This window comes from Dreissena polymorpha, chromosome 4 (genome assembly GCF_020536995.1).
Source record: "Dreissena polymorpha isolate Duluth1 chromosome 4, UMN_Dpol_1.0, whole genome shotgun sequence".
Classification (NCBI taxonomy): Eukaryota; Metazoa; Mollusca; class Bivalvia; order Myida; family Dreissenidae; genus Dreissena; species Dreissena polymorpha.
Window position 1 is genome coordinate 56789753 of NC_068358.1, and position 25350 is coordinate 56815102.

Genomic DNA, 25350 nt, shown 5'->3' on the forward strand with positions numbered 1-25350 from the left:
GACAATTATTTTCAAACTTTATTATCCATAATACTTTATTAATATAGACACAGATTTAATGTTTGGACATGTACAAATGATAATAATAAAAAGACAATTCACGTAATGTCGTTGGTGGATATTCCGTATTGTTACAAACAGCGGTATGCTCGCGCGTATGCTGCGAATATTGTAAGTACTGTAATAGAATATCTGCTATATTATGTGTTGTTGTTTTATTAACAAAATAACGATTCATATATTTGTTATGAATAAAAAATCAAGTAACAATGTTGAACTCAACGACAATACATGTGAATAGGGAACGTTACAATACATATATACATTGCAACGCACGGACACGCATATTGCACACAAGTATGTAAGGAACAAAGACACCATGCTTATTAAACGTTTTAAATGTTTTATACATGTTCATGTGATTGTGTGATGGGTTAGTAAAATATGATGCTTTTAATAAAAATATTACAATTTTAAACTTTATTTTGTATTCATAAATTAAGAATACATTGAATTGTTGCTCATTTGTGTATCATCACATAGGTAAGCAATTGAAAGGGTATATAGAATAAAACAAAGTTTACTCTTAGACGTGATAGAATATGTAAAGCCAAAGAATACGAAAGCGATTTTTGGTTTGATCGTTCATCGCATCAAAACGAAACATTACTAAATAAATGCATCTTTTTGAAAACGGCTGACCAATCCTACGTTTATAAAACTGATTTACACTTAAATGGTCACTTATCTGTGAAACTTACGACCTATATTTATAAAGTATTTCACATACGTAATAAAACACTCTAAAAATAATGTTTGCATTTATTTCTTTTTTTCTGACTTTTTCAAAATGAATATTAATATGTAAACATTGTTTATGCAAAATTTACCACGATGTGTGTTTATATATATATATTACTCGGCATAAAACATTGTTTAAACGCATACGCTTACGCATATTGTTCGAAAAATAAGTTTCTAATATGGTCATATTGCAACCAATTAATCACTAGAAAACAATATTATTAATTCTATAAAACTTGATACGCAGTAAGAATCATTGGATAGCGCCATGCAACAAACACATCTTGACCGTCACGGATCAATGTACAAGTAATATTAAATTTGTTGATACATATTTGTGTATCAGAATATTGTATGTATAGGAGTATTGACTACATGTATATTCATTCTCCTGGATTGGAAAAAAAACTGGTAGTAATAAATGCCATATCTTCATTTTGGCAATATCTTAAGAGATATGTTGCATTCATTGGCATTTATTGGCACATGTTTCTGCAGCACTTAACATTTCACAGTCGTGTTATAAGAGGTACCTCAATGCACTGGACAATTTATTTTTGAATCACGTCGGGTCAATGTTTCCTCAAATGTCATTAACTTATTTCATATAATTCTCGACGATTTCAAACAATCGGTTAGTGTCTTCCAGTAGCAAACCCTGGAAACTTGTTACCTCGGACCTGAAACGAAAACATATTTTTTTACGAATGTGACGTTTTATCAAATGACAACATCTCTATCTTGTACAATTGAACCCCATATAATTTGCATGATTGTAAGTGAACATTTATTGTAAGTGTGCATAAAGATTATATTATTTATCATATGTATTATTGTATTATATAATTAACTGCCAATCACGTTGAAACAAAGCAGATGTGATATGACCGATGTTTAGCTTGGTTCGCGCTTGCAAAGCAATCAGTGCATATACATCCAAAAGCTTGCTTAAAGGGACCGTCAACCACGACGACGAAGAAAAGAAAAGTGGTAAAATACCGTATTTTTTTACAATTTCTAGTTTATATTGATTAAAATATCACGACTGGTATATTAAATTACTTGAAAAAAGTTGTTAAGTTTTTCATATGTTCAGTATATTCAGTAATCAATTTTACTGGGTATGTCTACCAGGTAACTACCAGTTAACTATATAAATAACGCCAGTAGATTGATCATTATCGTTACGTGGTAAACCTAGAAAAGCAAATTGTGCATGCATAGTGAATTGTATATATTTTATATATAAAATAATCAATTTACTTGCGTTATTTTTAGGGCGTATATCGTTATGTCACCTATTTTCGATTTCACATCGCGAAATTCTATTACCGAATATACTGAAAATATGATCTTTTTTTAAGTTATATGTAATATACCAGTCGTGATATTTTAATCAATATAAATAATAATTGTAAAAAATATGGTATTTTAGAACTTTTCTTTTTTCGTCATTCGTGGTTGACGGTCCCTTTAAACACACAATGCTCAATTTATGGTGAGCAGACCATAATGGAAAAAAAAGTTAGATCATTATTCACTCAGTCTATAGCAGGCGTTTGAATACCGTATGTGTTTGAACTTTAATTTAACTCGAGTAACAAAGTTCAATTATCTATTGTTTTTAATAAAGGGCTCCAGGAGTTCTACATTACAACTAAAAACTTATCCATAAACTTTCATATGATTTTCGGATAATACAACTTGCAAAATTGTCGATGTAAACAATAACAGTAATACATTACTTCAAAAGTATTGTGTACAGCGTACTCACATATCTGGCGCAATTATTTCCACATAGCAGTTCCCGTTCAAAACATCCGCCACGGAGGTCTCTTCGTTTGGCAGAACTGAAAAAAATCATTGACGGAAAATTCCAAATTTAGGTGTCCCACATGTGTTACATGCAGGCTTTTATTCAGTTAAAGTAAATGAAAAATTGTAATAAATACTGACGCGTTAAAATTTATAATTTAAAATGCAACAGTTATGCATTCCTATAGCAATCTGTGAAAGTTCTTCTAATGTTTTATTGTTAATAATAAAAATAAAACATTTGAACCATGTGCAACATAAGATCAGTTTAAGTATGAATACAAACAATACATTTACAAATATATTTTTCACGAGATAGTTCCAATTCTGAAATAACTGTGCCTTCTAAAATTAAAAAGCCCAATAAGTACCATTTATATATGTAGAGACTTACTTGAAAATTAAACAATACCTTTGTGTTTTTTCACGTTTGACTGGTAAACGTTTGTCCCGCTAGACAGAACAATGGTCTTTTCTGTTTTGTCACCCTGAAAAACACAGATTTATTGTGTCATTCGTCATGCAACCACATAGGCAAAATAAACATAAATTTAACACGAAAGTTAACAACAAATCAAATTTCTGATGAATAACATTGTAACTAAATCGCTTTGTCGTTGGGACAACAGTTCTAAGCCATGGCTACTCACCACATATGTGATATGGATTGCCTTGTCTTTCAGTACTACCCATGACTTTCTCCATGGACTCTGAAACATGAAATATCATTTCTACTTAATTATTCAAATGAAATGGCGGCAGCTAATGTGTATGTCTTACGTATAATCTAAAGGTTTTATGTGACTTAGCAATACGGTCTTTATTAAGTCAATTTACTCTTTATAACGATTAAAAAAAAGAAGAAGAAAATCAAAACAACATTCTCACACTTCTTACAATATGTGATTATGCAAAGCAAATTCCACACATTATACGTATAATCTAAAGTTGTTATATGACTTTTCAATACGGTCTTTATTAAGTCAATTTTCTCTTTATAACGATTAAGAAAAAGAAGAAAAAAAATCAAAACAACATTCGCACACTTCTTACAATATGTGATTTTGCAAAGCAAATTCCACACATGTCAAACTTCACGGGTATCCGAGTATCCGTCGGGCAAATTTCCTGAAAAGTAAACAATGATACAACATTATAGATTGCAAACCTTCTGGTGTTAATAATAGGAAAACTATTCTGCCGTGAATACATGATGTAAACAACGTAAACTCACGTGCACCAGTTTTCATTTTCAAGGTGCATCGCTCTTTTGAGCTTTTTACACGCATCGTTATAACCACTTCGAGCTAAAGGCACATATATCATTCCTTTCATTCATTGAAAACTTAAGTGCCACTTTTTTGTACAATAACAATAAAACACGTGGTATTCAATATATCTGACTGAATTAATAAATGCTGTTTTCGTAAATTCTCGACAATTAAAGAATGGTCTTTGAGCTGGTTTTAACTTTATAGAGTGCTTGCACACGTTGTACTTCAAAAGGTTCATTTGAAGCTGACCAAATAATTGAGTTCATTGACAAATACGTATAACGTTAGATATATCTTGTTCTTGCCCAGCGACCAAATCTTCTAAAGATTAAGAAAAACATACGGAGCACAATGCGTTGGTCCATCTATAAAGGTCTTCCTCATTATTAGCAGCAAATCTGTATACCCGTTTCTCCTGCAGGTTACTAATATCAAAGGCAAAGTCTCTGAAATAAAACTTAATCCGTAAAAATGCGGCTAAGCACGTAACGAATTTATATGTAGCGAAGTTTTATATATGTTTCTGTATTTCTATAATATAGTAGAACACATATTATAAATTCGTTTACAATAACACGATACGCGAATGAAATAAAAATATCACTTCTTGCTCTATGTGAAATATAGACATGATCTCACTACTGTTGATACAAATGTCTTGAGTCAAAGTGTGACATTCAAATGAAACCAACATATGTTCTTTATCTATCACAGTAATATGTTTTTTACTTTTTGCATGATGGAACTGAAACGCAGACGCTGTGTGACATTCTTATACATCCCCTCTCTGAAGATCTCTGAAAAAAGTAGATCATGTTTATTATCTGCATGTTGGTTCAACGAACAAAGTTATAGAGTAAAAACTGTATTCGCATTTGACCTGATTCATATCCAATACAAACTAATCGTTTTAATGCTAACCTTATTTTGTTCATTGTAGTACATTAAGCATCCATAGTTTAGAACGCATCGCCTCTTCAAGAAACCTAGAGCAGATTATGACAAGACGTACAGATCATTTTGATATAATCACGAAATTTAGTATAATTATGATAAGTGTATTTTTTTATAACAAAGTGGACATGAAGTTGATGTGTTGGCAGAAGTTACATGTTCAAAAACAACGTATGACATGTGACAAAAAGACCAACACGCACGCACACTTTAAATAAAAACATGTACCGCATCAATAAATAATACAAATTTACATCAAAATGACGTTATCGCGATTGATTTCTAATTATCATTACATTTATTTAGAAAACGGTTCCATGTAAATGTATTTATTGGGTGTATGACGTTATTCAATAAATATGTTTATATAAAGTTACCTTTCATTTTCGGACCGGTCTTCTCCAAATATCCTTCGCAATAAGCGTGTGCTTTTTTATTCATCTGTAATGTCATTTTGTAATGGCAAAGTTTGAACAATTTGATTGTCACTTATTCAATGTGTATCCGTGACTTACTTGGTTTCTTTGTATTTTGATGCGTACGAAATTAAAACCGTTTAATTTGTTCAAATTTACCTGCAGAGGAATATTTTTACATGTATTTGTAAATTTAGTTAAACAAATCATGAGATGTTTGTAAAACTAATGATTTACTTACCTCGTCGATTTCATTTGAGAGTCGCATGGAAATATCTGAAATCAAACGGGGGTTTTAAATAGTAAAAGGAATTTACTACAATTTGAAATAAAGGGACTTAACTCTTAATGGGGATGTCTAACGCTGAGCTCTTTTTGTAAGGCGCGTTTAAAATGATAGCAATTAAGAAAATATAGATGTTTGTCATATCAAGAACAATTTAGCAATTTATATTTGTTTATATAAATCAAAACAAATTATGCCTTTGTTATTTCACAAAATACACTGTTGCTTTACACATTCGTGAAATATTACCTGTATATTCGTTTTGCTGAAGAAATTCCTGCAAAAAAAACATATTGAGAACATTAAATGGCATTTATTAATCTAAGATCGAAAAACTATTTGTATAATCGTAATTCGGATGAAAGAAAATAACCATAGTTTAGTAAACAATTAACGAAATGCAAGGAAAATATAAACACCATATGGGCGCTTTAATTTATAATTGCCCTGAAACACATCATTTGATATACTTTTGATTGAAGATCACGGCAATAATCATAATTATATAAACACAATAATTATATAAACTTAGACTATATCGAGGTTTTTACATTTGGAAATATACTTTACACTTTATAACTTTTAAAACATATACCTTAATATGATGGTGTCCTAATTTTTCAGCAAGCTCCATGACTGAAATAAGTGACATTTGTCATTATCAAAAAATAAACCCTTCAGCTATGTGCAGTTCTAAGAACGATAATTAATTAAGAGAATTGAATATACAAAGTTTATCTGACAATATACATTTTTCATGATGGTCAGTTTTCGAAAAATTGTGGCCACGGTTTATTTTTAACAAATTAAATAAAATTGTTAACCTGTTTCAGAAGTATCCGTGCAAAATCCGTATATCTGAAAAATAATTATATAACACGTGTTGATTTTAAGAATGTATTTACATTCACATAAGCCTAATGGAAAGAACTGGCACAATCTGGCTGACAATATCATTACGTTCTTTAAGGTCGATAAGTAATTTTAAAAAGTATTAAACTTATATTACGACATAAGCCATTTACACATAATAAGAAATAGCTTGCAAAGTGTAGTTTGTAAACGTGCGCATCTATTTAATACTGTATTGTTTATGTAGTTGGTAACAAAACGTACATTAGCACCGCGGTAGAACAAGCGCATGACCTTCAAGATGTTGCCATTTTTTACAGCAGCGACGAAGTTCTGCAACAAAAAGTATATTATCAAAGGAATACTTGTTATTATAAGAGATGTTATTGTTATATATTTTTTTATGTACGCAATAAAAATGTACGAGTGAATGTCTATATCATGTATTTAATCGCTATAAACATTTGATAAAATTTATCTGACAAATATAATTATTTCATTTAAGCGTCGTGTCAAATCTATTATTACATAAAGCTGGACAGCCTCCACGTACACTTAGGCATTATTGTATCGCTATATATTCCCGTAATATCAAAACGACTACTGTGCTATTTTCCAGATTGTAATCACCTTGTTAACCACGTCTATTGACATTTCATCCGCTGTTTCCACGAATTTCTTCTGCGCGTATTTTTCCTCGATGTGCCGTCGGCGTATTACGATTGGCGTGTCCCTGTCTATTGCGCGGTCAGTGGGTGGGTTCTTGTACCAGAAACGGTTGGCTTCCTCGTTCCCGATTTTATGAAGGAGCTAATAAATATTTTTAAATTGTTTTTAATATGTCCATGGAGATGTTATATATCTAGTGATAATCTATGTTGTACGAACGTGACAATGACTTGGGCGATTACCGTAATTTCAGTGTATGTATCTTAATGTGCGAATCCGGATTCATGCATTTATTCAGCAATATTGTGGTGCGACAATGACTACATCAATAAAGTTCGAATATTGTCTCAATTAAGGTATTACCTGTAAAACACTAACATTAGTGGCAAAGATATCGTCTAAAAACAGTGATCGTATCTTTGATACACTGACACCAAGAGATCTGTGGCAACCTGCAATTACATAAGAAAGAAAAAAGTATATGACTTCTGTTAGATATGTTCTATATATGTCAAACATTTAACTAACATTCACAACGTACTACTTAGTTAATTATTAACATTCACATTCAAGATTTTATAGCACTGTTATAAGTTTTGACATTTTTAAGAAATTCAAATGTACCAACACATGTTCCTTCATTAAACAATGTACAAAATATTGTATGATACTTATTAAATAAATTTTGAAAGTTTGATATATAGGATGGCTACGTTTTAAATGACGGTTGTACCTGCACATTTTGGGCACAACACAATTCCCAAGTTAATCGATGCCCACAATGTCTCTGTAAAAAAAGGGGTAATATCAACACAAAACTTAGTGAGAAATAACGCCAGTACATAAAAAATGAAGCGAAACAAAGCAATGTTATGAATACAAAGTTTGAAAGAATAATATATATATCTCTTCAAAGAGATATTTGTCAATAACAAGACTGCTCTTGTTACTACTGAAAAGGGGGTAACAATAGTTCCCATTCATTTTTTTACGCAAATTATTAAATTAGTTAATTTCCTTTAGTACATTGCAATATAAGGACAGGTACGATTTTGCTGCGTTAAGAGTGAGTCTAGTTGGGTTCATTTTACAATTATAAATATACATTTTGATCAAAAGAAATATAAGGCTTAAGGGTTAAAATTGTGTTTGCATGTTCTAGTTTACAGGAGAGCATAATAAAAATTTCAAGACATGATAACAGTTGTGCTACTAATTTATTGACGTGCTTACATATCCAAAATAAATGTTCGATAGTTTCTAATTCAGTTTGACAAAAAATGCAGTTTGTCGAAGTGGCATATCCAATTTAAAATAAAAAAAGGAGTGTGTACCTATGATTCTATGTACATTTCTATATTGAAACCACGGTAAATTAATATCCGCGTAATAAGAAAAGGCATTTCAAGATATGTCGCCTTTCTTTGTTTCAATAAAATTTAAAATATTCGACCATTAATTATGCACACTGGCGAAGACTAATCTTTGTTAATTTTTTCATACATATGTTTGTACCTTTTGTGTTGACTTAGATAGAATATTAGTGGGAATAGTCGTCGTAAAGAAAGTGTCATTAGAGCGTTTTAGCTTCATGTGCCTTTTAACCGCATTAATAACTAATTAATTATTAATAATTCCTACAAATAGCAAGTATTTCGGGTTGAAGTTAAATACCTAGAAAAAATCGTCATTATTGTACAAGATTAAAAGTTCAGCAGCGTTCACTATGTCACTGATAAAATGAACGCCTTTTTTCGAACCATGATTTTTAAAATACAATTGTGTTACTAATTGTTATGTCTGGTTTATAGAATAATGGATTTTGAAGCACAAACTGATTTTTAAATGGTTCTTTTCTACAGAGTTCAATAAATGGTTTTAATGTCTCTTTCCAAAGTTCATTTTACCCTGTTAATTGAATTTTCAGGATAGTGAATTGAACATCAATCATTGTATTTAACAATATGTATTCATTTGCCACTCCTAGTGGCAATCTACGGATTAAGTATTGTAGAGTATTGACAAAAGAAAACAGATCAATCGTCTTTAAAACTCCTTCTTTAAGTATAATAGTTTGGCGAATTCGCAGTTAACCATTCCACACACAATTAAAAAAATAGTCCATTGATCTCTTTTAACAAGATATGTGGTGGATTTGGCAAGGAAACAAAAAGATTATCTAACACAGGTAATGCTTAGATTTTAATAACTTGAAAGCTACCTATCAGTGTGAAAATTCGCATTTACCAGTTTTTAAATAAGGCTTTAATTTTGATTATTTTATCATCGTAATTTTTTTTTATTTTTTTTAGGTCAATATTAAACATTAAGCCTAACAAGTCAACAGTTTATTGTTTCAAATTTAGTTTCCATCTTGTTTTAATGCTTTCGGAACTAAATGTATTTTACATATCCAGACTTATTCGTTTTGTCGAAAGTAAATTTTTACCCTGAGTAGTGTGTGAAATGTTACAATGCATCTAAGGTTTCATTAAAAGATTCTGCAGAGTCATCCTGGAGTAAAGAAGTGTCCTCGGCAAATAGTGACAACTTGTATTCTGTGTCTTCGCTTTTAAATTCATTAAATTAAGGATTTGACCATAGTTTAATACATAATAATTCAAAGCACAGTACGAAAATGTAGCAACTGTGCGGATCTCTTTGTCTGCAACCGCGTTGTATAGGGGAACAAATCTGATACAACAAAAACATTGCGTTACCGCCGATACCCCGTCTTTACACAACACGTTAAACCATTTTATAATGTAAAGTCTTAAATTATACCATGATAAAGTCCTATTAACGCATACGCAGGACATTGTGTCGAAGGCCTTTTCAAAATCTATTAGTAGCAGAAGACCCGGGGTATTGCTTTCATCTGCGAAATTAAGATTTTCGTAAATGAGTCTGGTATGAACCTCTCCTTGATGAATCTAGTAATAAAATACTTACAACAAGAATGCAACAATAGACTTACCTTTTGAAGAACAGTCAGCACATGTCCTGTTTGCTTCCAGCTCGCGAACATCGTCAACATACTAACAAAATGTGCATTTAACATTTTTAGGCATTTAAAAAATGAGCAACTTTTTCGTACATGCTGGTGTATATAAAATATATGTATAATATTATGAAGTATGGTGTTCAGATAACAGTCGTTATGGTTGTGTAAAGTCGTATGCTACTTTATACAAGAAACGCCAATGGTACGCGGTCTTATAACACCACAACTTGTGTAATATTCAATTTATTAAGCCTTTTTCGACATATAATTATTCAAACAAAAACCATCAAGAGCTATTTTCGAAAAATCACGAAAAATGCCGAAACCAGCCTAGTGTTTGCATTATATCAAAAAGTAGCGCGGCTACGATTTTGAAACGGAAACAGACCACGCTAGTACCCAATACGGTCGCTCGTATATGACTCTTGAAAACAGCCTGTTTTGGTGGCAGAAAATTGATAAGTATATAATAAATATTGTTGGTATGTTGATGTTCATCTTTTGAATATAGCAAGCACACATATGTGTAACATGTGAATAAACATTCATTAGACTTTAAGCAGCTGATAAACTCATTCCTCGATTATATTTGTGGCTGACATTTGCAAATAAAAGTCCGTAAAACAAACAAGCTCGATATACTCGTAGCAGTTAGCATTTAAGTTAGATTGAAACCTGATTGACTAGTATAATAGGCAGTGTCAGACATCAACACACAGTTATGTTACCTTCATGCTGCCAAGTGATTTTCCAATGGCGGTATCTATGGCTGTTTTCCATGCTGCCGCGTCCTGAATGTTTTCGAAATGTAGTCTGGAAACGAATTTAATGGAGACGGAATTTAAACGCGTCATCAAAAAATTGGGATTTACATACGACGCCGTACACTGAATTTAGTGTGTTATTCAGTTGCATTTATAAGAAAATTAGACCAAGTATTTTGGTTAACATTTTGCATGGAGGGGAATGTATGCTCATATAAGGAGAAGATGCATAATGTAAAGCAACATCTTCTTACTCGAAACTTTGCTTGTTGCCAACGTCAACTTTCAATGTGACCCTGTCCACGTCTTTCACAGACATCATGTATTTACTGATCGGAATCTCGTGAATAGGAACGCCGTTGTTGAAATCCTGCAACAGAAAACGGTTCAAACATATCAGACCTCAAACTAAACTTATAAAACGATCCATTGTATTAGCAAAAATACAATAAACAATATATTTAAAAACAGAAACATTACATTATTTCAAGTATGCATATTTAAAGTGAACAATATTTAGCAAAGCAGAGGCAAAAACACACAAAAATAGATTCGTCTACACGTTTCTATTGTTATATATAAGTTAAAAGACTGTTTTTGAAAAAAAAAGTTGTTGTTTTTCAAATTACGTCATGGTCATAATAACAAAATGTATCCTTACTTCTTCGTCTCTATAGTACTTGAACATGTCGTTTTTCAAGGCGACGAAATACGCCGACGAATTGTTGTCAAAACGTATTCGACCCTGTATATATAGTATTCAAAATTAGTGTTAATGGGATATATGTTCCTTAATATATTAAAGAGTGCATTTACTACAACTTGACCCGCTAGTACAAGTACTAATACGACTACTAGGAAACCAACAGCAACAGGTGCTACTACTTCTACTGCTGCTGCTATTACTACTACTACTACTACTTCTACGTAAACCAAAAAAATAATAAGAAACAAACACTACTACTACCACTACTACTTCTTCTACTGCTGCTGCTGCTGCTGCTACTGCTGCTACTGCTGCTACTACTACTACTTGCAATAATAATAATAATAATATTATTATTATTATTATACAATAATAATAATAATCATAATAATATTAATAATAACAATAATAACAATAATAATAATAAGCTGAATGTGAAATGCGTTATTGCATAGATATGACAGAGGAATATGAATATTCTTACCGAAATGTCCGGGTTATTCATGACGCCACCCACCCTCCTGACGGAGTTCGGATATTTCTTAGAAAATAAAATATGTACAAATAATTGACAACACGAAGGTAGGAAGTCTAACAAAAGCGACGCATTTAAATATTGGGAAATTTGTTAAAATCCAATCTGTTTGTATAAAAGCCGCCATCATTTATCTACACTTTAAATAATGATTTATATTACATAAATTAATTCAATCAAACATATTATAATAACGCAACGGACACATACTTTTTCGTAGTCAATTATGGCTGCAGTCAAATGGTGCTGCCATTCAATAGAGGTATCTGGAAGCCAAAGTAAGTAAAACACGTTTTCGTATTACAGTACAAACATAGCATTAAGAAAGGGTAACTTTAATCTCTTACATTTTTAACCTTTAATAAATGCTCAGTACTCTAAAATAGCAACTTCATAATAGCGTGCATAACCGTATATTTGAACTGTTTCACCTCCGAACTGTTTAATGCCTTGAACAAGGATAGATATGGTGGTTTATAAAATAGGCTGAATCAGTTTCAGCATAAAATTATTATATGTACAATACATTCTAACGTGATGTGTTCTTACCAAGGGTATCCGTTCCAAATCGGTATGACCTATCAAAGCATTCCAGCTCAAACTGGTGTTTTCGGCCACCAATCTAAAAATTAATAAAACATTATTAATGCCAAACAATATGAATTATGATAGATTCGTGAATAATATATTTTATACCTTCACTTATAGCATACTTACACGCATACTCTTCAGAGCAATTTGCAACAAGATAGTTCAATTATACCCAAATATGTGTACAAATTTACATATAATTTATTTATAAGATTATTTACACAGCAAAAATATACCGTAAACAAGTCTGTAATAGAATCGCGGGGGCTTCCTTCCTAAAACAAAATAAATTAATGCTACAGTTCTTGCGGCAAATATTTTTTTAAAGTGTAATGAATAAAAGATTTTCAAGCGTTTAAATACATTGTTTTGAAAGGCGCTTTTAAATGTTATCAGCAACAATTTCAAAATACATTATGCATGAAAGATACAATTATTTATACGTACTTGTTTACAAGGTGTGACTACTTTCATCGTTGAAACGGGTATGATCCGCAATGATTCAAAACTCTGGAATGTATATAATATATCAAATCCATCTTGGTAAAGTGTATTCCCAGATTAGCCTGTGCAGTCCGCATTCAGGGACAACACTTTCCGCCTAAATTGGATTTTTTGTAATAATAGATTTCCTTTAAACAAAAAATATCATAAAAGCGAAAAGTATGCGAGCTGCACAGGCTTATCTGGGACGACACTTTACGCACATGCATCTAGCCATTTTTCCATGACACGGCTCATGTATGTCATGCATTGCATTTTTTTAAGAAGCATTTTTTTGTTACAAATTTATTATACGAGGATTGTCTAGTGTCTAGTACTTGTGCTGTATGTCCGACTGATTGATATAAACAAGAAACCGTCGGAGACGGGTGATGCTCCCCAAAGTTTTTTTTGTCACAATATTGCACTATATATTCAGATCAAAGGTGATTAGCGTGTGGCTATGATATTAATTAGTGAAAACATCATTTTAAATGATAAATTATCATATTATAACGAAAAATCAATTTTCTGGAAAAAAAATCACTATCAAATATATATATAACAAGGTATCCAACTCGAAATCACCCGAAAACGGGGTGCATCGCTTTGAACCGCCATTAGTTAATCAATTTTGCAGCGATTTTCATGAACCCGGTCTTATTCAACGCAGAAATTAATTTCCTTTCTGGAAATGTATATATCTTGTTATATTTCTACACATACTGGGTCAAATTTTAAGAAATAACACGATAAACAATTCGCTTGACCTACTTGACAATGATCAGACCGTATTCATGAATGAAATCTCCAGTTGTAAAGAAACATCTTCGTATTGGACCAATGAAATCACTTTAAAATGTCAGTTAGTTGAAATGTATGTAAACAAAGGATTTAAGCGGCGCTGGAAAGTTAGTTTTGATGCATAATGCAACGGCAAGCACGGTAAGAATGTGTTTTCATACGTTTTATTGAATTATGGTATCGAGGTCCGTGAACTTTGCAGGGAAAATGACCTTTACTCCGTGAAGATTTCAGTCATGAATACGGTCTGATCGATGTTAACTGGGTCACACGTGTTGTGTATCGTGTTATTTCTTAAAAGTTGACCCAGTATTTGTTAAAATATTGCAAGACATATACATTACAGAAAGGAAACTCAACTCTGGGTTGAATAAGAACGGGTTCATGAAAATCGCTGCAAAATTGATGAATAAATGGCGGTTCAAAGCGATGAACCCCGTTTTCGGGTGATTTCGAGTTGGATACCTTGCCATATATATATTTGATAGTGATTTTTTTTTCAAAAAAAAGTTGCTTTTTCGTTATAATATGATAATTTATCATTCAAAATGATGCTTTCATTAATTAATATCATAGCCACACGCTAACCACCTTTGATTCAGATAAAAGGAAACGTCTTGAGGGGCATAACTTTGGACAAAATATTACGATGGATGGTTTAGCAACTTAAAAATTTCAAAGGGCCATAACTCTCTAAATAAATCATCTAACCAGAACCGACAAATGACATGCGCATCTCCTCAAGGTAGTTAAGCTTCCCATAAAGCTTCATTGAATTCCAGTCAGTTGTTGGGGGGACAAGAATTGCACTATATGTACAGTTTACAGAAAATTTCAAAGGGCCATTACTCTGTGAAAAATCATCCGACCATAACCGGCTGATAATATGCACATCTCCTGTTGGTAGTGAAGGTTCCCATAAAGTTTCATTGAATTCCGGTCATTAATTGCTGAGAAATATCCCGGACAACAAGAAACCGTCGGAGACGGGTGATGCTCCCCAAAGGTTTTTGTTTGTTTTCACAATATTGCACTATATATTCAGATAAAAGGAAACGTCTTGAGGGGCATAACTTTGGACAAAATAATACGATGGATGGATTAGCAACTTAAAAATTTCAAAAAGCCATAACTCTCTAAATAAATCATCTTATCAGAACCCACAAATAACATGCGCATCTCCTCAAGGTAGTTAAGCTTCCCATAAAGTTTCATTGAATTCCCGTAATAAGTTGCTGAGAAATAGCTCGGACAAGAATTGCACTATATGTACAATGGAAAATTTCAAAGGGCCATAACTCTGTGAAAAATCATCCGACGAGAACCGGCTGATGATATGCACATCTCCTCTTGGTAGTGAAGCTTCCCATAAAGTTTCATTGAATTCCAGTCATTAGTTGCTTAGAAATAGCCCGGACAAAAATTGCACTATATGTACAGTTAATGGAAAATTTCAAAGGGCCATAACTCTGTGAAAAATCATCCGACGAGAACCGGCTGATAATATGCACATCTCCTCTTGGTAGTGAAGCTTCCCATAAAGTTTCATTGAATTCTGGTCATTAGTTGCTGAGAAATAGCCCGGACAAGAATTGCACTTTATGTACAGTTTATAGAAAATTTCAAAGGGCCATAACTCTGTGAAAAATCATCCAACCAGAACCCGCTGATAATATGGACATCTCCTCTTGGTAGTAAAGCTTCCCATAAAGTTTCATATAATTCCGGTAATTAGTTGCTGAAAAATAGCCCGGACAAAAATTGTGCACGGATGGACGCACACACACGCACGGACAGACGAAGCGGCGACTATATGCTCCCCCCCCCCCAAAAAAAAAAAAATAATAATTGGGGGAGCATAAAAATTGTGCACGGACGGGCGGACACACGGACAGACGAAGCGGCGACTATATGCTCCCCCCAAAAAATTTGGGGGCGCATAAAAAGGACCTTGTGCAATAATGAGGTTTCTTTCCGCTAGTGCGGCTAAAGTTGCGCGATGGAAGACGTGATCGTTCAAGTACATTATTCAGATTTTTATAGTTTAAATTTATGGACGGTTGAAAGCTTTTAAGTACTATACGACATTAAGTTTTGTGTCTGATTTGTGTAGAAAATACTAAAACATGTAAGAGGAATTAGTTTTGAAAGTGAAAACAAAGTTTCCTACTTCCGTAATTTGTTATAACATTATTACATACATACAATTTTAAATGAAAATTCAATTGAAGAAGGTCATACAAAAAGCCTGCATGAAATCACCTACTTTAAAGTATTTTTACAAACTTTATATTATTTATTTTCAAATGATGTCATTACTTTACAATCAAGAAAAAATATTCACTATAACAATACATTATACTTTATCAATGTACTTGATTAAAAGCACTCACGTTTTCTGATCTGAAATACTTCAAAGCGACTCCGTCGAAAGCAAAATACCTCTTCTGCCATGCCTGCTTCATGTCAGCGCTGTTTCAATTAAACAATAGGGAAAAGGGTATTTTAAAAACTCGGTTATGTACTGGCTGACCAAGTTTCATCAAGATTGAGTTATAAAAGTGGCCTCTACAGTTGTAATAATGTTTTTCGCAGATTTGACATGACTTAGGTATTGGGCACAAAAAGCCCAGATTAAAACTTTGCCCGCATGTTGTCAAGATTTACATTCTGACTAAATTTTATGGAGATTGAGTCATACTTGTTTCTTCAAAAATGATAAGTTTTTCTACGATTTGACCTCGCGACCTAGTTTTTGGACGCACGTGGCCTATACTCGGTCTAGTTATTATCAAGATTAACACTCGGAGCATGTTTCAATTGGATGAAAATGTTGGCCTCTAGTGCGATAACGACCTTGAAGTAGATGACACCCGATGGACAACGCACAACGCGCGCAGGAGAGCTAAAAATTGAAGCATTAGAAAAAAATTAAGTGCATTTTGTACACACACATGCAATTTTATTTAATTATCTTGACTTTTCTTTTACAACGACCCATTAAAAAACAACATTGGTTTATTTCCCGATCGGAAAGCAAAATTATAAAACGGTTGCAAAATTACCAGCTCATGGAAACCCCCAAGTTCCCGTTCGGGATATGTTCCCCGACTGTCTATGCCATTATGACCGATTTATTTATGCACTAACATGTGCGATAAAATTAAGAAATAATTCGTGTACGTTATAGTTTGTTGTCGAATAACCCACGGCCGGAAGTTTAGATGCGTAGGGATTAAATCACGAGTGCGAAGCACGAGTGATTTGAAACCACGCATCTAAACTTCCGGCCGTGGGTTATTCGACAACAAACTTTAACGTACACGAATTAATTCGATTTTAACACGATTTTTACTAAAGATTTATAGAATGTATCTTATTTTTCTTGCATACTATTTTATGTGGAGCTCCGCCCATAAAAATAGCTTTCGGCTGTTCTGTCGATCAGATCTCCGCCCTCAATAACAGCCAAACTGGATGGAAAAAAACCCATTTCATTTCTGCTGGTGGAAAATGTATCGGCATGTTTTGTTTAGCTACAGCGCGTGCTTTCAGTTTGTAAGCTCCGCCCATAATTTGTTGCAGAATAACCCATGGACGATTTTCTTCTTTGTTTATATGAAATTTGGCACGTGCCGTGTTAGAATATTTATCAACGTTTACTTCTATTTATCACCATATATAACACTTCAATTACTTCACAAATGTCCTGTTCACGAAGATAGTTTGGTTTTATTTCAATTGTTCCAATTATATATTTTCATATTGAACATCATTTTGAAATGTTCGTTAATGCTTTTTCATTTGACTGTCACTTACCCGCCTTTTTTGTACATGACACCATACTTTTCGTTAGTGTTGACCTGCAAATGAACAACATATTTATTTTCAATATATTTTTGCCAATATGTTCAATACGAATTTATATTGGTATTCCTCGTTTGTATGTACAAACATATGTTGAAAGACTGTTTGTATTTTTATAAATTCTGTAAATATTTATACTTAATGCATATTCAAACATAAAACACATATAAAAAGAGCAAACATATCTCTACTTTCCATTCCAACAACTGTTTAACCTGTTTTATGACATGAATATCATTGGTTATAATTAGGGAGAATTTCTTACAAATAATTTTGCAAGTTAGTAGCAAATGTCTTTCATTTTGCATAATCAGAATGGACCGACATATCTAGGCAATGATGCATATAGTCATCATAATTTCTATATAAGTATACATAATTTATATTCTTAGTGTGCCCTCGTACCAAATAGAAGCATGTATTTCGAAATAGAACTTTCTAATTATTTGATACGCGAGGTGAGGTAGATCTTGAATTAGTACTTATATTAAGATTATATGACAGAATATTGACATACAAAGGCATATTATATTACAGAAGTTTTAAACACTGCAACTGTAGAACGAGATAACGGTAACCAATAAGCGAACATAGGTGAATATGTGTGATATATGAGCTTGAACTCAGAAGATAAGATGTCTTAATTTTCGTAATTCTTGCATGTTTTCTTACACAAATATTATCATTTCGCATAAGTGAAATGGATGAAGACATTTTAGTTCATTTTGCGTTTCAATTTATGTCTTTGGTATTAAATTAAACAAATTTGTGAATTTTATTCGTATTATAACATAAAGTACATATAGTTGTATACACATAGTAAATATTTCACAACGATCTTACGCTTATAGAGTCTTTCCTGGAGAAGCCTGTGATAGTTGGTTCGCTGTAATCCATACTGAGTTAGGATCTGGGCGTTTGAAAAGGCAGCTATCTACTCTGAATTACAAAAGCAGTGGTGCATATATATAATACGCGATATTAAGAACATTACATTTCCTGCTATAAGAATAATTCATATGGCGTTTTTTGTGCAATTTCGAGTGTATTTAATTATTTCTATGATTGGATTCACATCCAATTTCATTGATTGGCAGGAGTCATGGGAGCACGCAGGTTGTAAAGAGAATGAAATTTTTACTTGATGTCAGATAGACAGACATAATAGTTTATTAACGTCTCACTTTTGTACATAAAAACACAGTTAAACAGTACAAAATCATTATATATGTACAAAACCACTATAAAAGAGTTACGAGAGACGAGCATGATGACATGTATCCATTCAGAAGTGCTTATCATTGGACCATAGGCATGTGCTGGAATACAATAGACGAAGCTTTCGCATAGTTTAATAATATTGCATATATGGCAAAGTTTTCAAACAACGTGTGCTTTTTGTGCTTTTTGTGTGATTTCAAATGAAAGGCAAATACATCTTAATCAATAGCTTGGAAAGAGTTTGAACCTTAAATTATTCGTAACAAAACGCTTCGTCAATATATTGCATGAATGTGTGTGGTTGGGTCTAAAGTACAACAGGCAAAATGAGTTTTGAGGAGCTGAATTGATGGCTATCTGTCTCAGTAGACTGAGGAGAACCAGTGCTTTTTGAGTGTCTATGCAGGAAAACCAATGGGGGATTGCAATAACAAATGCAATAACATGTGGCAAAACATGCAAAGGCTTTTGCGATATGAATGGGAAAACAACACATCTATATGCCTTTTGGTTCAGCTGATACAGCAAATAGTTATTTTTCAATAACACCGGGATATAGCAAATTAATTTTTTTAATGTACGCATGAAGGAAAATTCTTCTCATTATTATAATAATAAGTTATATAACTAGTGAACACTACAACTCCCATCGGAAGTTACAGAAGAAATTGTTTATGCATGTACATTTCTAAGGTCGCCATCGTGTTGTACCATTACAACATATAAAAGTAGGTTAATTTTGAGCCAGATGCCAATATGTGCATCTCATAGGAACATAAATTGCATTTGTAGTTCAGACAATACTGTGTTGTGATTAAGATAAGTTCATAATAATTCCTAATACAGCAAAGAAAAGTGTCGACCGATTGATCAACGAGCTTCCATCTACACTCAATATATATATTTTTGTTCAGGTGTCCGTCATAAAGGATGGGGAGGAAGAAATTAACTAAAAAGATTAAAACAGAACAGCGGTCAGTGTCACAAGAAATTGCCTTACATAAAAATGGGGACTTCATACTTGTCAAATGACCTTTGCTACAGTCTCTGGGTAACTGAAACGCCCGTGTCGCGGGAACAATACCACAAGGTTTTCGTATCTAAATAAAAGCGGCGGCAAACTGAAATATTTACCATGTTTTAGATCGGAAGAATTTTGGAATCTGGAAAGACACATTTATTCAAATGCGACACATTTGCCAAAGGGTAGACATTAAAGGATGTGATATTAAGCTTGATTAATATGTTTTTGAATAAACAGCTTGATTTAATTGCATCAAAACTTCATTACAAGAAAGTAAAAAAAATGTTATTTTCCAGTCCCACATTATATAGCGATAGATGTTTTGAATCGGTTAAGGAACTGTCCGATGCAATTCAGTATATATATCCACTATTCCGTATTAGTAATTAAAAGAGATTGCAACAGAAGCAGTGACTCTAGTGTTGCAAATTAAAAATTTATTTGGCATGTTACTTCTACTGCACATACTTTTAAAAGTACCCCACATAACAATTCTTTTTGAAGATGATTAGTTTGAATTCCGTTAATACGCGTGCTTCATAATGCGTCTAGTAAGTATTGTTTTGTAATAAAGCCAATACAAGTAAAAGTAAATATTTGTTAAGTATATTGTCATCCTCCTCGATTTAGGACCAGCCAGAGTTTTGACTTGTAAGACACCATTACTGGTGAACATATTTACTCCCGATTCAGACCGTTTACTCCGGGTATATACTTAGTTTCGTTGATTAAACTCATATACATGTACTAATGTACTTATATTTAAAGATTGTATATAAAGATTATACATTTGGAATAAAATTCATTCGAGGCAATACACACCTCACATTCGCAGTTGAGAAGAAAAAGGATATCTATGACATGGAAATTGAAAATGCTCTGAAAGCGAACTAAATTAACTAAACTTCCGGATGGATATAGGAAGACATATTCAGACATTAAGGAAGTGTACCGTGTGACCCAATCTAGTAGTATCTGTAGAACTATGATTAAACATGAGTGTGCTGTAAACCCCTATCGCCTTTATCTCCCAACAACGAACTGTCTTTATGATTATCTACATGGACTTGGTTGTATACATACAGAGGTTAAGACAGGCTTTCGATATTAATTATCCTTATTGGAGTCAATTAAATATGATCTAATATTACTTGTAATGCTGACTTGATGGATACCTTGTTGCTCTACAAATGTCTGATCTGTGAATATCGAAACAATAGCAGAATGTTCAAAATAAAAATTGAAATATAAAATATTAATATCGGACGAAAAGATCTGACCAGAGCTTCGAAACAGCAAACAAAATATGCACACTTATCGCAGCATGACGTTCATATGTTTCATGGCTAGGTTAGCATAGCTTGACTGGTCATTTTCGGTTCAGGTACTATTTAAAAGTATGCCGGGTACTCTTATGTATACTACAATGCACAGGGTATAAGGGAAATATACTTAAAAGTACCCCGGAGTATGACCGGGTGCCTTTTAGTATAGTTTCCATAACCCGGGTACTTTGTTGCATTCTTCAATGTGTCAACAAACGCTCTTGTGACAATAACGTAGTGACGTCACCATCTATGTATAGAATGTGTATTCTTAAGAGTACCCGATGCTAAAGTAGTACCTGAGCCAATTAAGGTTACATACAGTGAGGTTAAGGCTTCTACTATGCCATCACTTACCGGTTTCTCACCTACACCTGAAAATGGGTGCATACATTGATTTTATTGATAAAGGGCTCATTTTATTTAAAGACATTTTATGTCAGTTATAATTTTCAGTTTTCGACAACTCAAGTCGTCCGAACGTCCATATTAATTGACTTTAAAAAAACAACAATATATCACGTAAGTTTTAAATTACAGATTAAAAATATAATAAACACTATTGTATCAATATGAACATTGCACACATAATTTGATAACAATTAAGCAAAGGTGTTGCAATTCCCTTCACTCCACCATACGTTGTTCTGCAGCTTTATAATATAATTAACAATAGTGTATTCATAAATATGAACAGTGCACATATAATTTGATAACAATTAATCAAATGTATTGAAATTCTCTACACTTCACTATACATATATGCATGTTGAACCTTGTCCTGTAAATTAATTTACAGTTGTTTTTATGCTAATATTCATTGAAAGGTTTGTATTACAAGCATAATTTGTGTAACCAACTGTGATGTACTCATTCACATTTGTATTAAGCATATACGAAACTAAAATATCCCACATCTCATTTTGAAAAACTATCATTATCTCAAACACAATTTACAAGCCTAGAACAGCGGCGTCGCTTCTTAAATGTAAATATTTTCTGCAAAGATTGAGTGCTTTGCAAAAACGCGTTGAAATTAATTGTAAACATCTTAATTCAATGGTATTTCCTTGTTGAATGTAAGAAGTGAGCAGCCTGACTGAATACTGAAATACATGACATACATATGCTGGCGTTTGTTAAAACACGCAAACACTGTAACATATCTCTGAGTGTGATAAGATGTTTATAGTATTTTATCGTTTACTAAATACGTTGGTAAATAAATTTTAAAATAATTGAAGAACCAGCGATGCAACAAGACATTATTGTTTGAAAATAGTTTGAATTTAGAATACACACCTGCCATCCAATGTTTCCACAGTCAGAAGACCTACAAAGCAGTAATATAGTATGAAACATTTCTACAAAAGAGGAATATTTAAACATTTAAATATCAGAAACATTCCCAGGAGATAAAATCTCGGCATCACCTGACCATCCTCTGAACAGACGGTATATACATGTGGTCCGTTGTCACCACATTATATATTTTGGAGCAACTGAATGGCGAAATGTCGGTTTGATATGTATTGATAAGCTTTTGTTAGCGATGAAATTACGATGAGTCGCATGCGAAACAGCGGTCATTTGAGCGACTACCGGTAAATATGATGAAATCAAACCAATACGGATACATTGGACATTGTAAAAATACCAATGCTTGCATTGAAACTGTTTTGAAAAAATATTGTTTGGTTGGTTGAAATTCCCTGCAGAATTAAACACCAATGAGATGTCTCGTTAATCATAAATGACTTCGAAATTCTGCTAGCCTAATCTTGCACGGTCAATCAAGACGCATAATGTATATGAATAAACTTGGGTTCCTAGCAAGGTCACCATGAGAAAGTCCTTAATTAAAGGTTAGTGACCAATAGTCCATAGTATACAGAATAGCATGATGCCATAACACGAAACAATACCTTAAAATGTACTGTGAGCGGCCATCAGCAACGCATTTTATGGATTTAAACAAGTCATTGTGTTATCAATTCGGTCTAGAGTTATATACGACCGTCCAAATCCATATGAGGACACATGTTTAGTTTGAAATAAGTGTTAAAATTATTCACTTAGATATGTGTATATATTTTATCGATACATAAATGAAATATCCGACAAAAACCCACAAACTGTTACTCAATGAACTGTACCAGTTGTGGTATATTGTGTAGGCCAGATCGGATAGGGTAGAATGAATCATACATGTTTATGCATAATTGTGATAGTATGTCTTATCTGATACGAGAATAACCACCCTGTCCGATGTTCAATCTACAGTTATAAACGTTCGTATTTCCCTAAAGCACGTGATCCGTCGCGTTTATTAAGGTGATTGATCTCTATCTGACATGAATTATCTATAAAAAATTAATTTCGCTATTGTTTTAATATATTTAAATTACGGTAGTCCAATATAAGGTAAGAAACGAAAGTAATTTGCATAAGGCATTGTTACAAATTGAAATTTAACCTTTGTTCAAGTTGTATTGATGCAAATACACCGATTTTGTTATCGGTTACAATGAAATTTAATCACCATATTTCAGTTGAAGATAAATTAATCTTGTTTCATTTAAGATATTTCACGAAACGAAGAATACAATATTTATAATTTTTGCTTACCTGAGTCGACAAAATATCCCTACCCACTCGAACACTTGTTCGGCTGTTGTAAACACGGGTTACACAATCAAGAAGACATCGCTTTGCATTTTTTGTTCATGAATAGATATCTACATCCGCCGGGGCGTACCTACATTACATTTGAGCAATAAACAAGTTACGAATGTTAAAGTAATAAACTCCTACGAAGAAAAATCCAACCAACTTAGGAATATTTGTATTTAAGAAATGGAGTGTCTTTTCAAAAGCATTAAACAAAAAGTACGAATGTGTAGACCATTTAAGAAAACAATCCTATTTAATCCCTCGAAAGGTAATTTTTTAAACGTCTTTGTACTTATGCATACTTGTGCGTTTGCTTATTGTGCCCTTTGGAATGCAATGATTAAATTATGTACTCAACAATTTTCTGCAGTGAAGTTGAATTTTTTCCTTCAGCGTTTTCTAAACTGTCGGTAAACAAAAAATAGCAATAACATATTTGAAGTTAAGATTAACATCGTTGCAACGTGATATAAACCTTATAGATAGAAAAATCATATAACTCCGATATCGCTTCAAAATATAGATTTAGTCAAAATAAATCTAATATGAAATTAAGATTATACCAATGATTATTAAGTGCTGAAGTGATGTTCTGATATCACTTCAAGAATTAATTATTACATATATCTTGAATGTATTTAGTTTTTTTCTAGCCATGTCTTAATTTCAGATTTTTTTTAATGATGATATTTAGAGCGCAATCGAATGCGATACGCCCTTGGTTGATAAGTTGGGAAATGATCATAGTCAATAAAGCTACGTGCAATACATTCCACTGTACATAACTTCCTGGATCAGGTAACACGACCAGACGTCTAAGTAACACACAAGTGTTACATCTGTTGAAATTGATACGAGTCATTGAATGCAAACTTACGATTTAATGTTTCGAGAATAGTTCACGTAGTTTACATACCGGTATATTCAAAACTAAAGCGGTAAACAGATAGTCGAAGATGTCCGGCATTACTTGTGTTAATCGTTACAATAATTTACTTGAAAAAAAACACACATTTTTATATGTAAAGATTTGCATACTCGGAACTCTGGATATTGTCAGGTTATAACACTACGACGGAAAATAGTATACGAGCGTACATATATATCAATATAATAAAAAAAAGTATTTTTCGTACATACCGGTATTTGCATTCTTTAAAAAAAGCCCGGACGTCCAGTCATGAAACATAATGAAACATAGCATGAACTTAAACATAACCAAATCACTTATAAAGCGGAGGTCACATGTAGCATTGTGGTCAACTGTGAACTGTTGGCTCTGT

The 25350-nt window shown here is 32.7% G+C and overlaps 2 protein-coding genes across 6 annotated transcripts in view; one reads left to right on the top strand and one right to left on the bottom strand.

Annotated features, from left to right (window-relative positions):
• Window positions 1–5: 5 nt before the first annotated feature.
• Window positions 6–24344, bottom strand: LOC127878926 (arf-GAP with Rho-GAP domain, ANK repeat and PH domain-containing protein 2-like). 4 transcript variants are annotated; one of them, XM_052425489.1, is made up of 32 exons: window positions 24023–24344; window positions 22697–22727; window positions 21752–21768; window positions 18668–18763; window positions 17777–17820; window positions 16351–16429; window positions 13118–13180; window positions 12907–12945; window positions 12629–12701; window positions 12290–12345; window positions 12029–12085; window positions 11500–11583; window positions 11093–11208; window positions 10803–10887; window positions 10048–10108; window positions 7804–7857; window positions 7434–7522; window positions 7032–7211; window positions 6666–6734; window positions 6374–6407; window positions 6145–6185; window positions 5799–5826; window positions 5505–5539; window positions 5225–5288; window positions 4815–4879; window positions 4623–4690; window positions 4237–4339; window positions 3673–3747; window positions 3270–3329; window positions 3032–3107; window positions 2579–2654; window positions 6–1484 (listed from the first exon to the last, which is right to left on the bottom strand). In XM_052425489.1, the coding sequence occupies exons 4-32, from the start codon at window positions 18719–18721 to the stop codon at window positions 1403–1405; spliced, it is 2010 nt and encodes a 669-aa protein (XP_052281449.1). In that variant the 5' UTR covers window positions 18722–18763; window positions 21752–21768; window positions 22697–22727; window positions 24023–24344; the 3' UTR covers window positions 6–1402. The 4 variants fall into 4 exon arrangements, with proteins under 4 accessions (XP_052281449.1, XP_052281450.1, XP_052281451.1 ...); XM_052425490.1 differs by lacking the exon at window positions 21752–21768; XM_052425491.1 differs by lacking the exons at window positions 18668–18763; window positions 21752–21768 and having other exon boundaries at window positions 24023–24343.
• LOC127878922 (F-box/WD repeat-containing protein 7-like) overlaps window positions 23800–25350 on the top strand; it is a 55440-nt gene continuing 53889 nt past the window's right edge. For both annotated transcript variants that reach the window (XM_052425483.1, XM_052425485.1), the window contains exon 1: window positions 23800–23818. The gene's annotated coding sequence lies outside the window, so the exon portion shown is untranslated. The remainder of the gene's footprint in view (window positions 23819–25350) is intronic.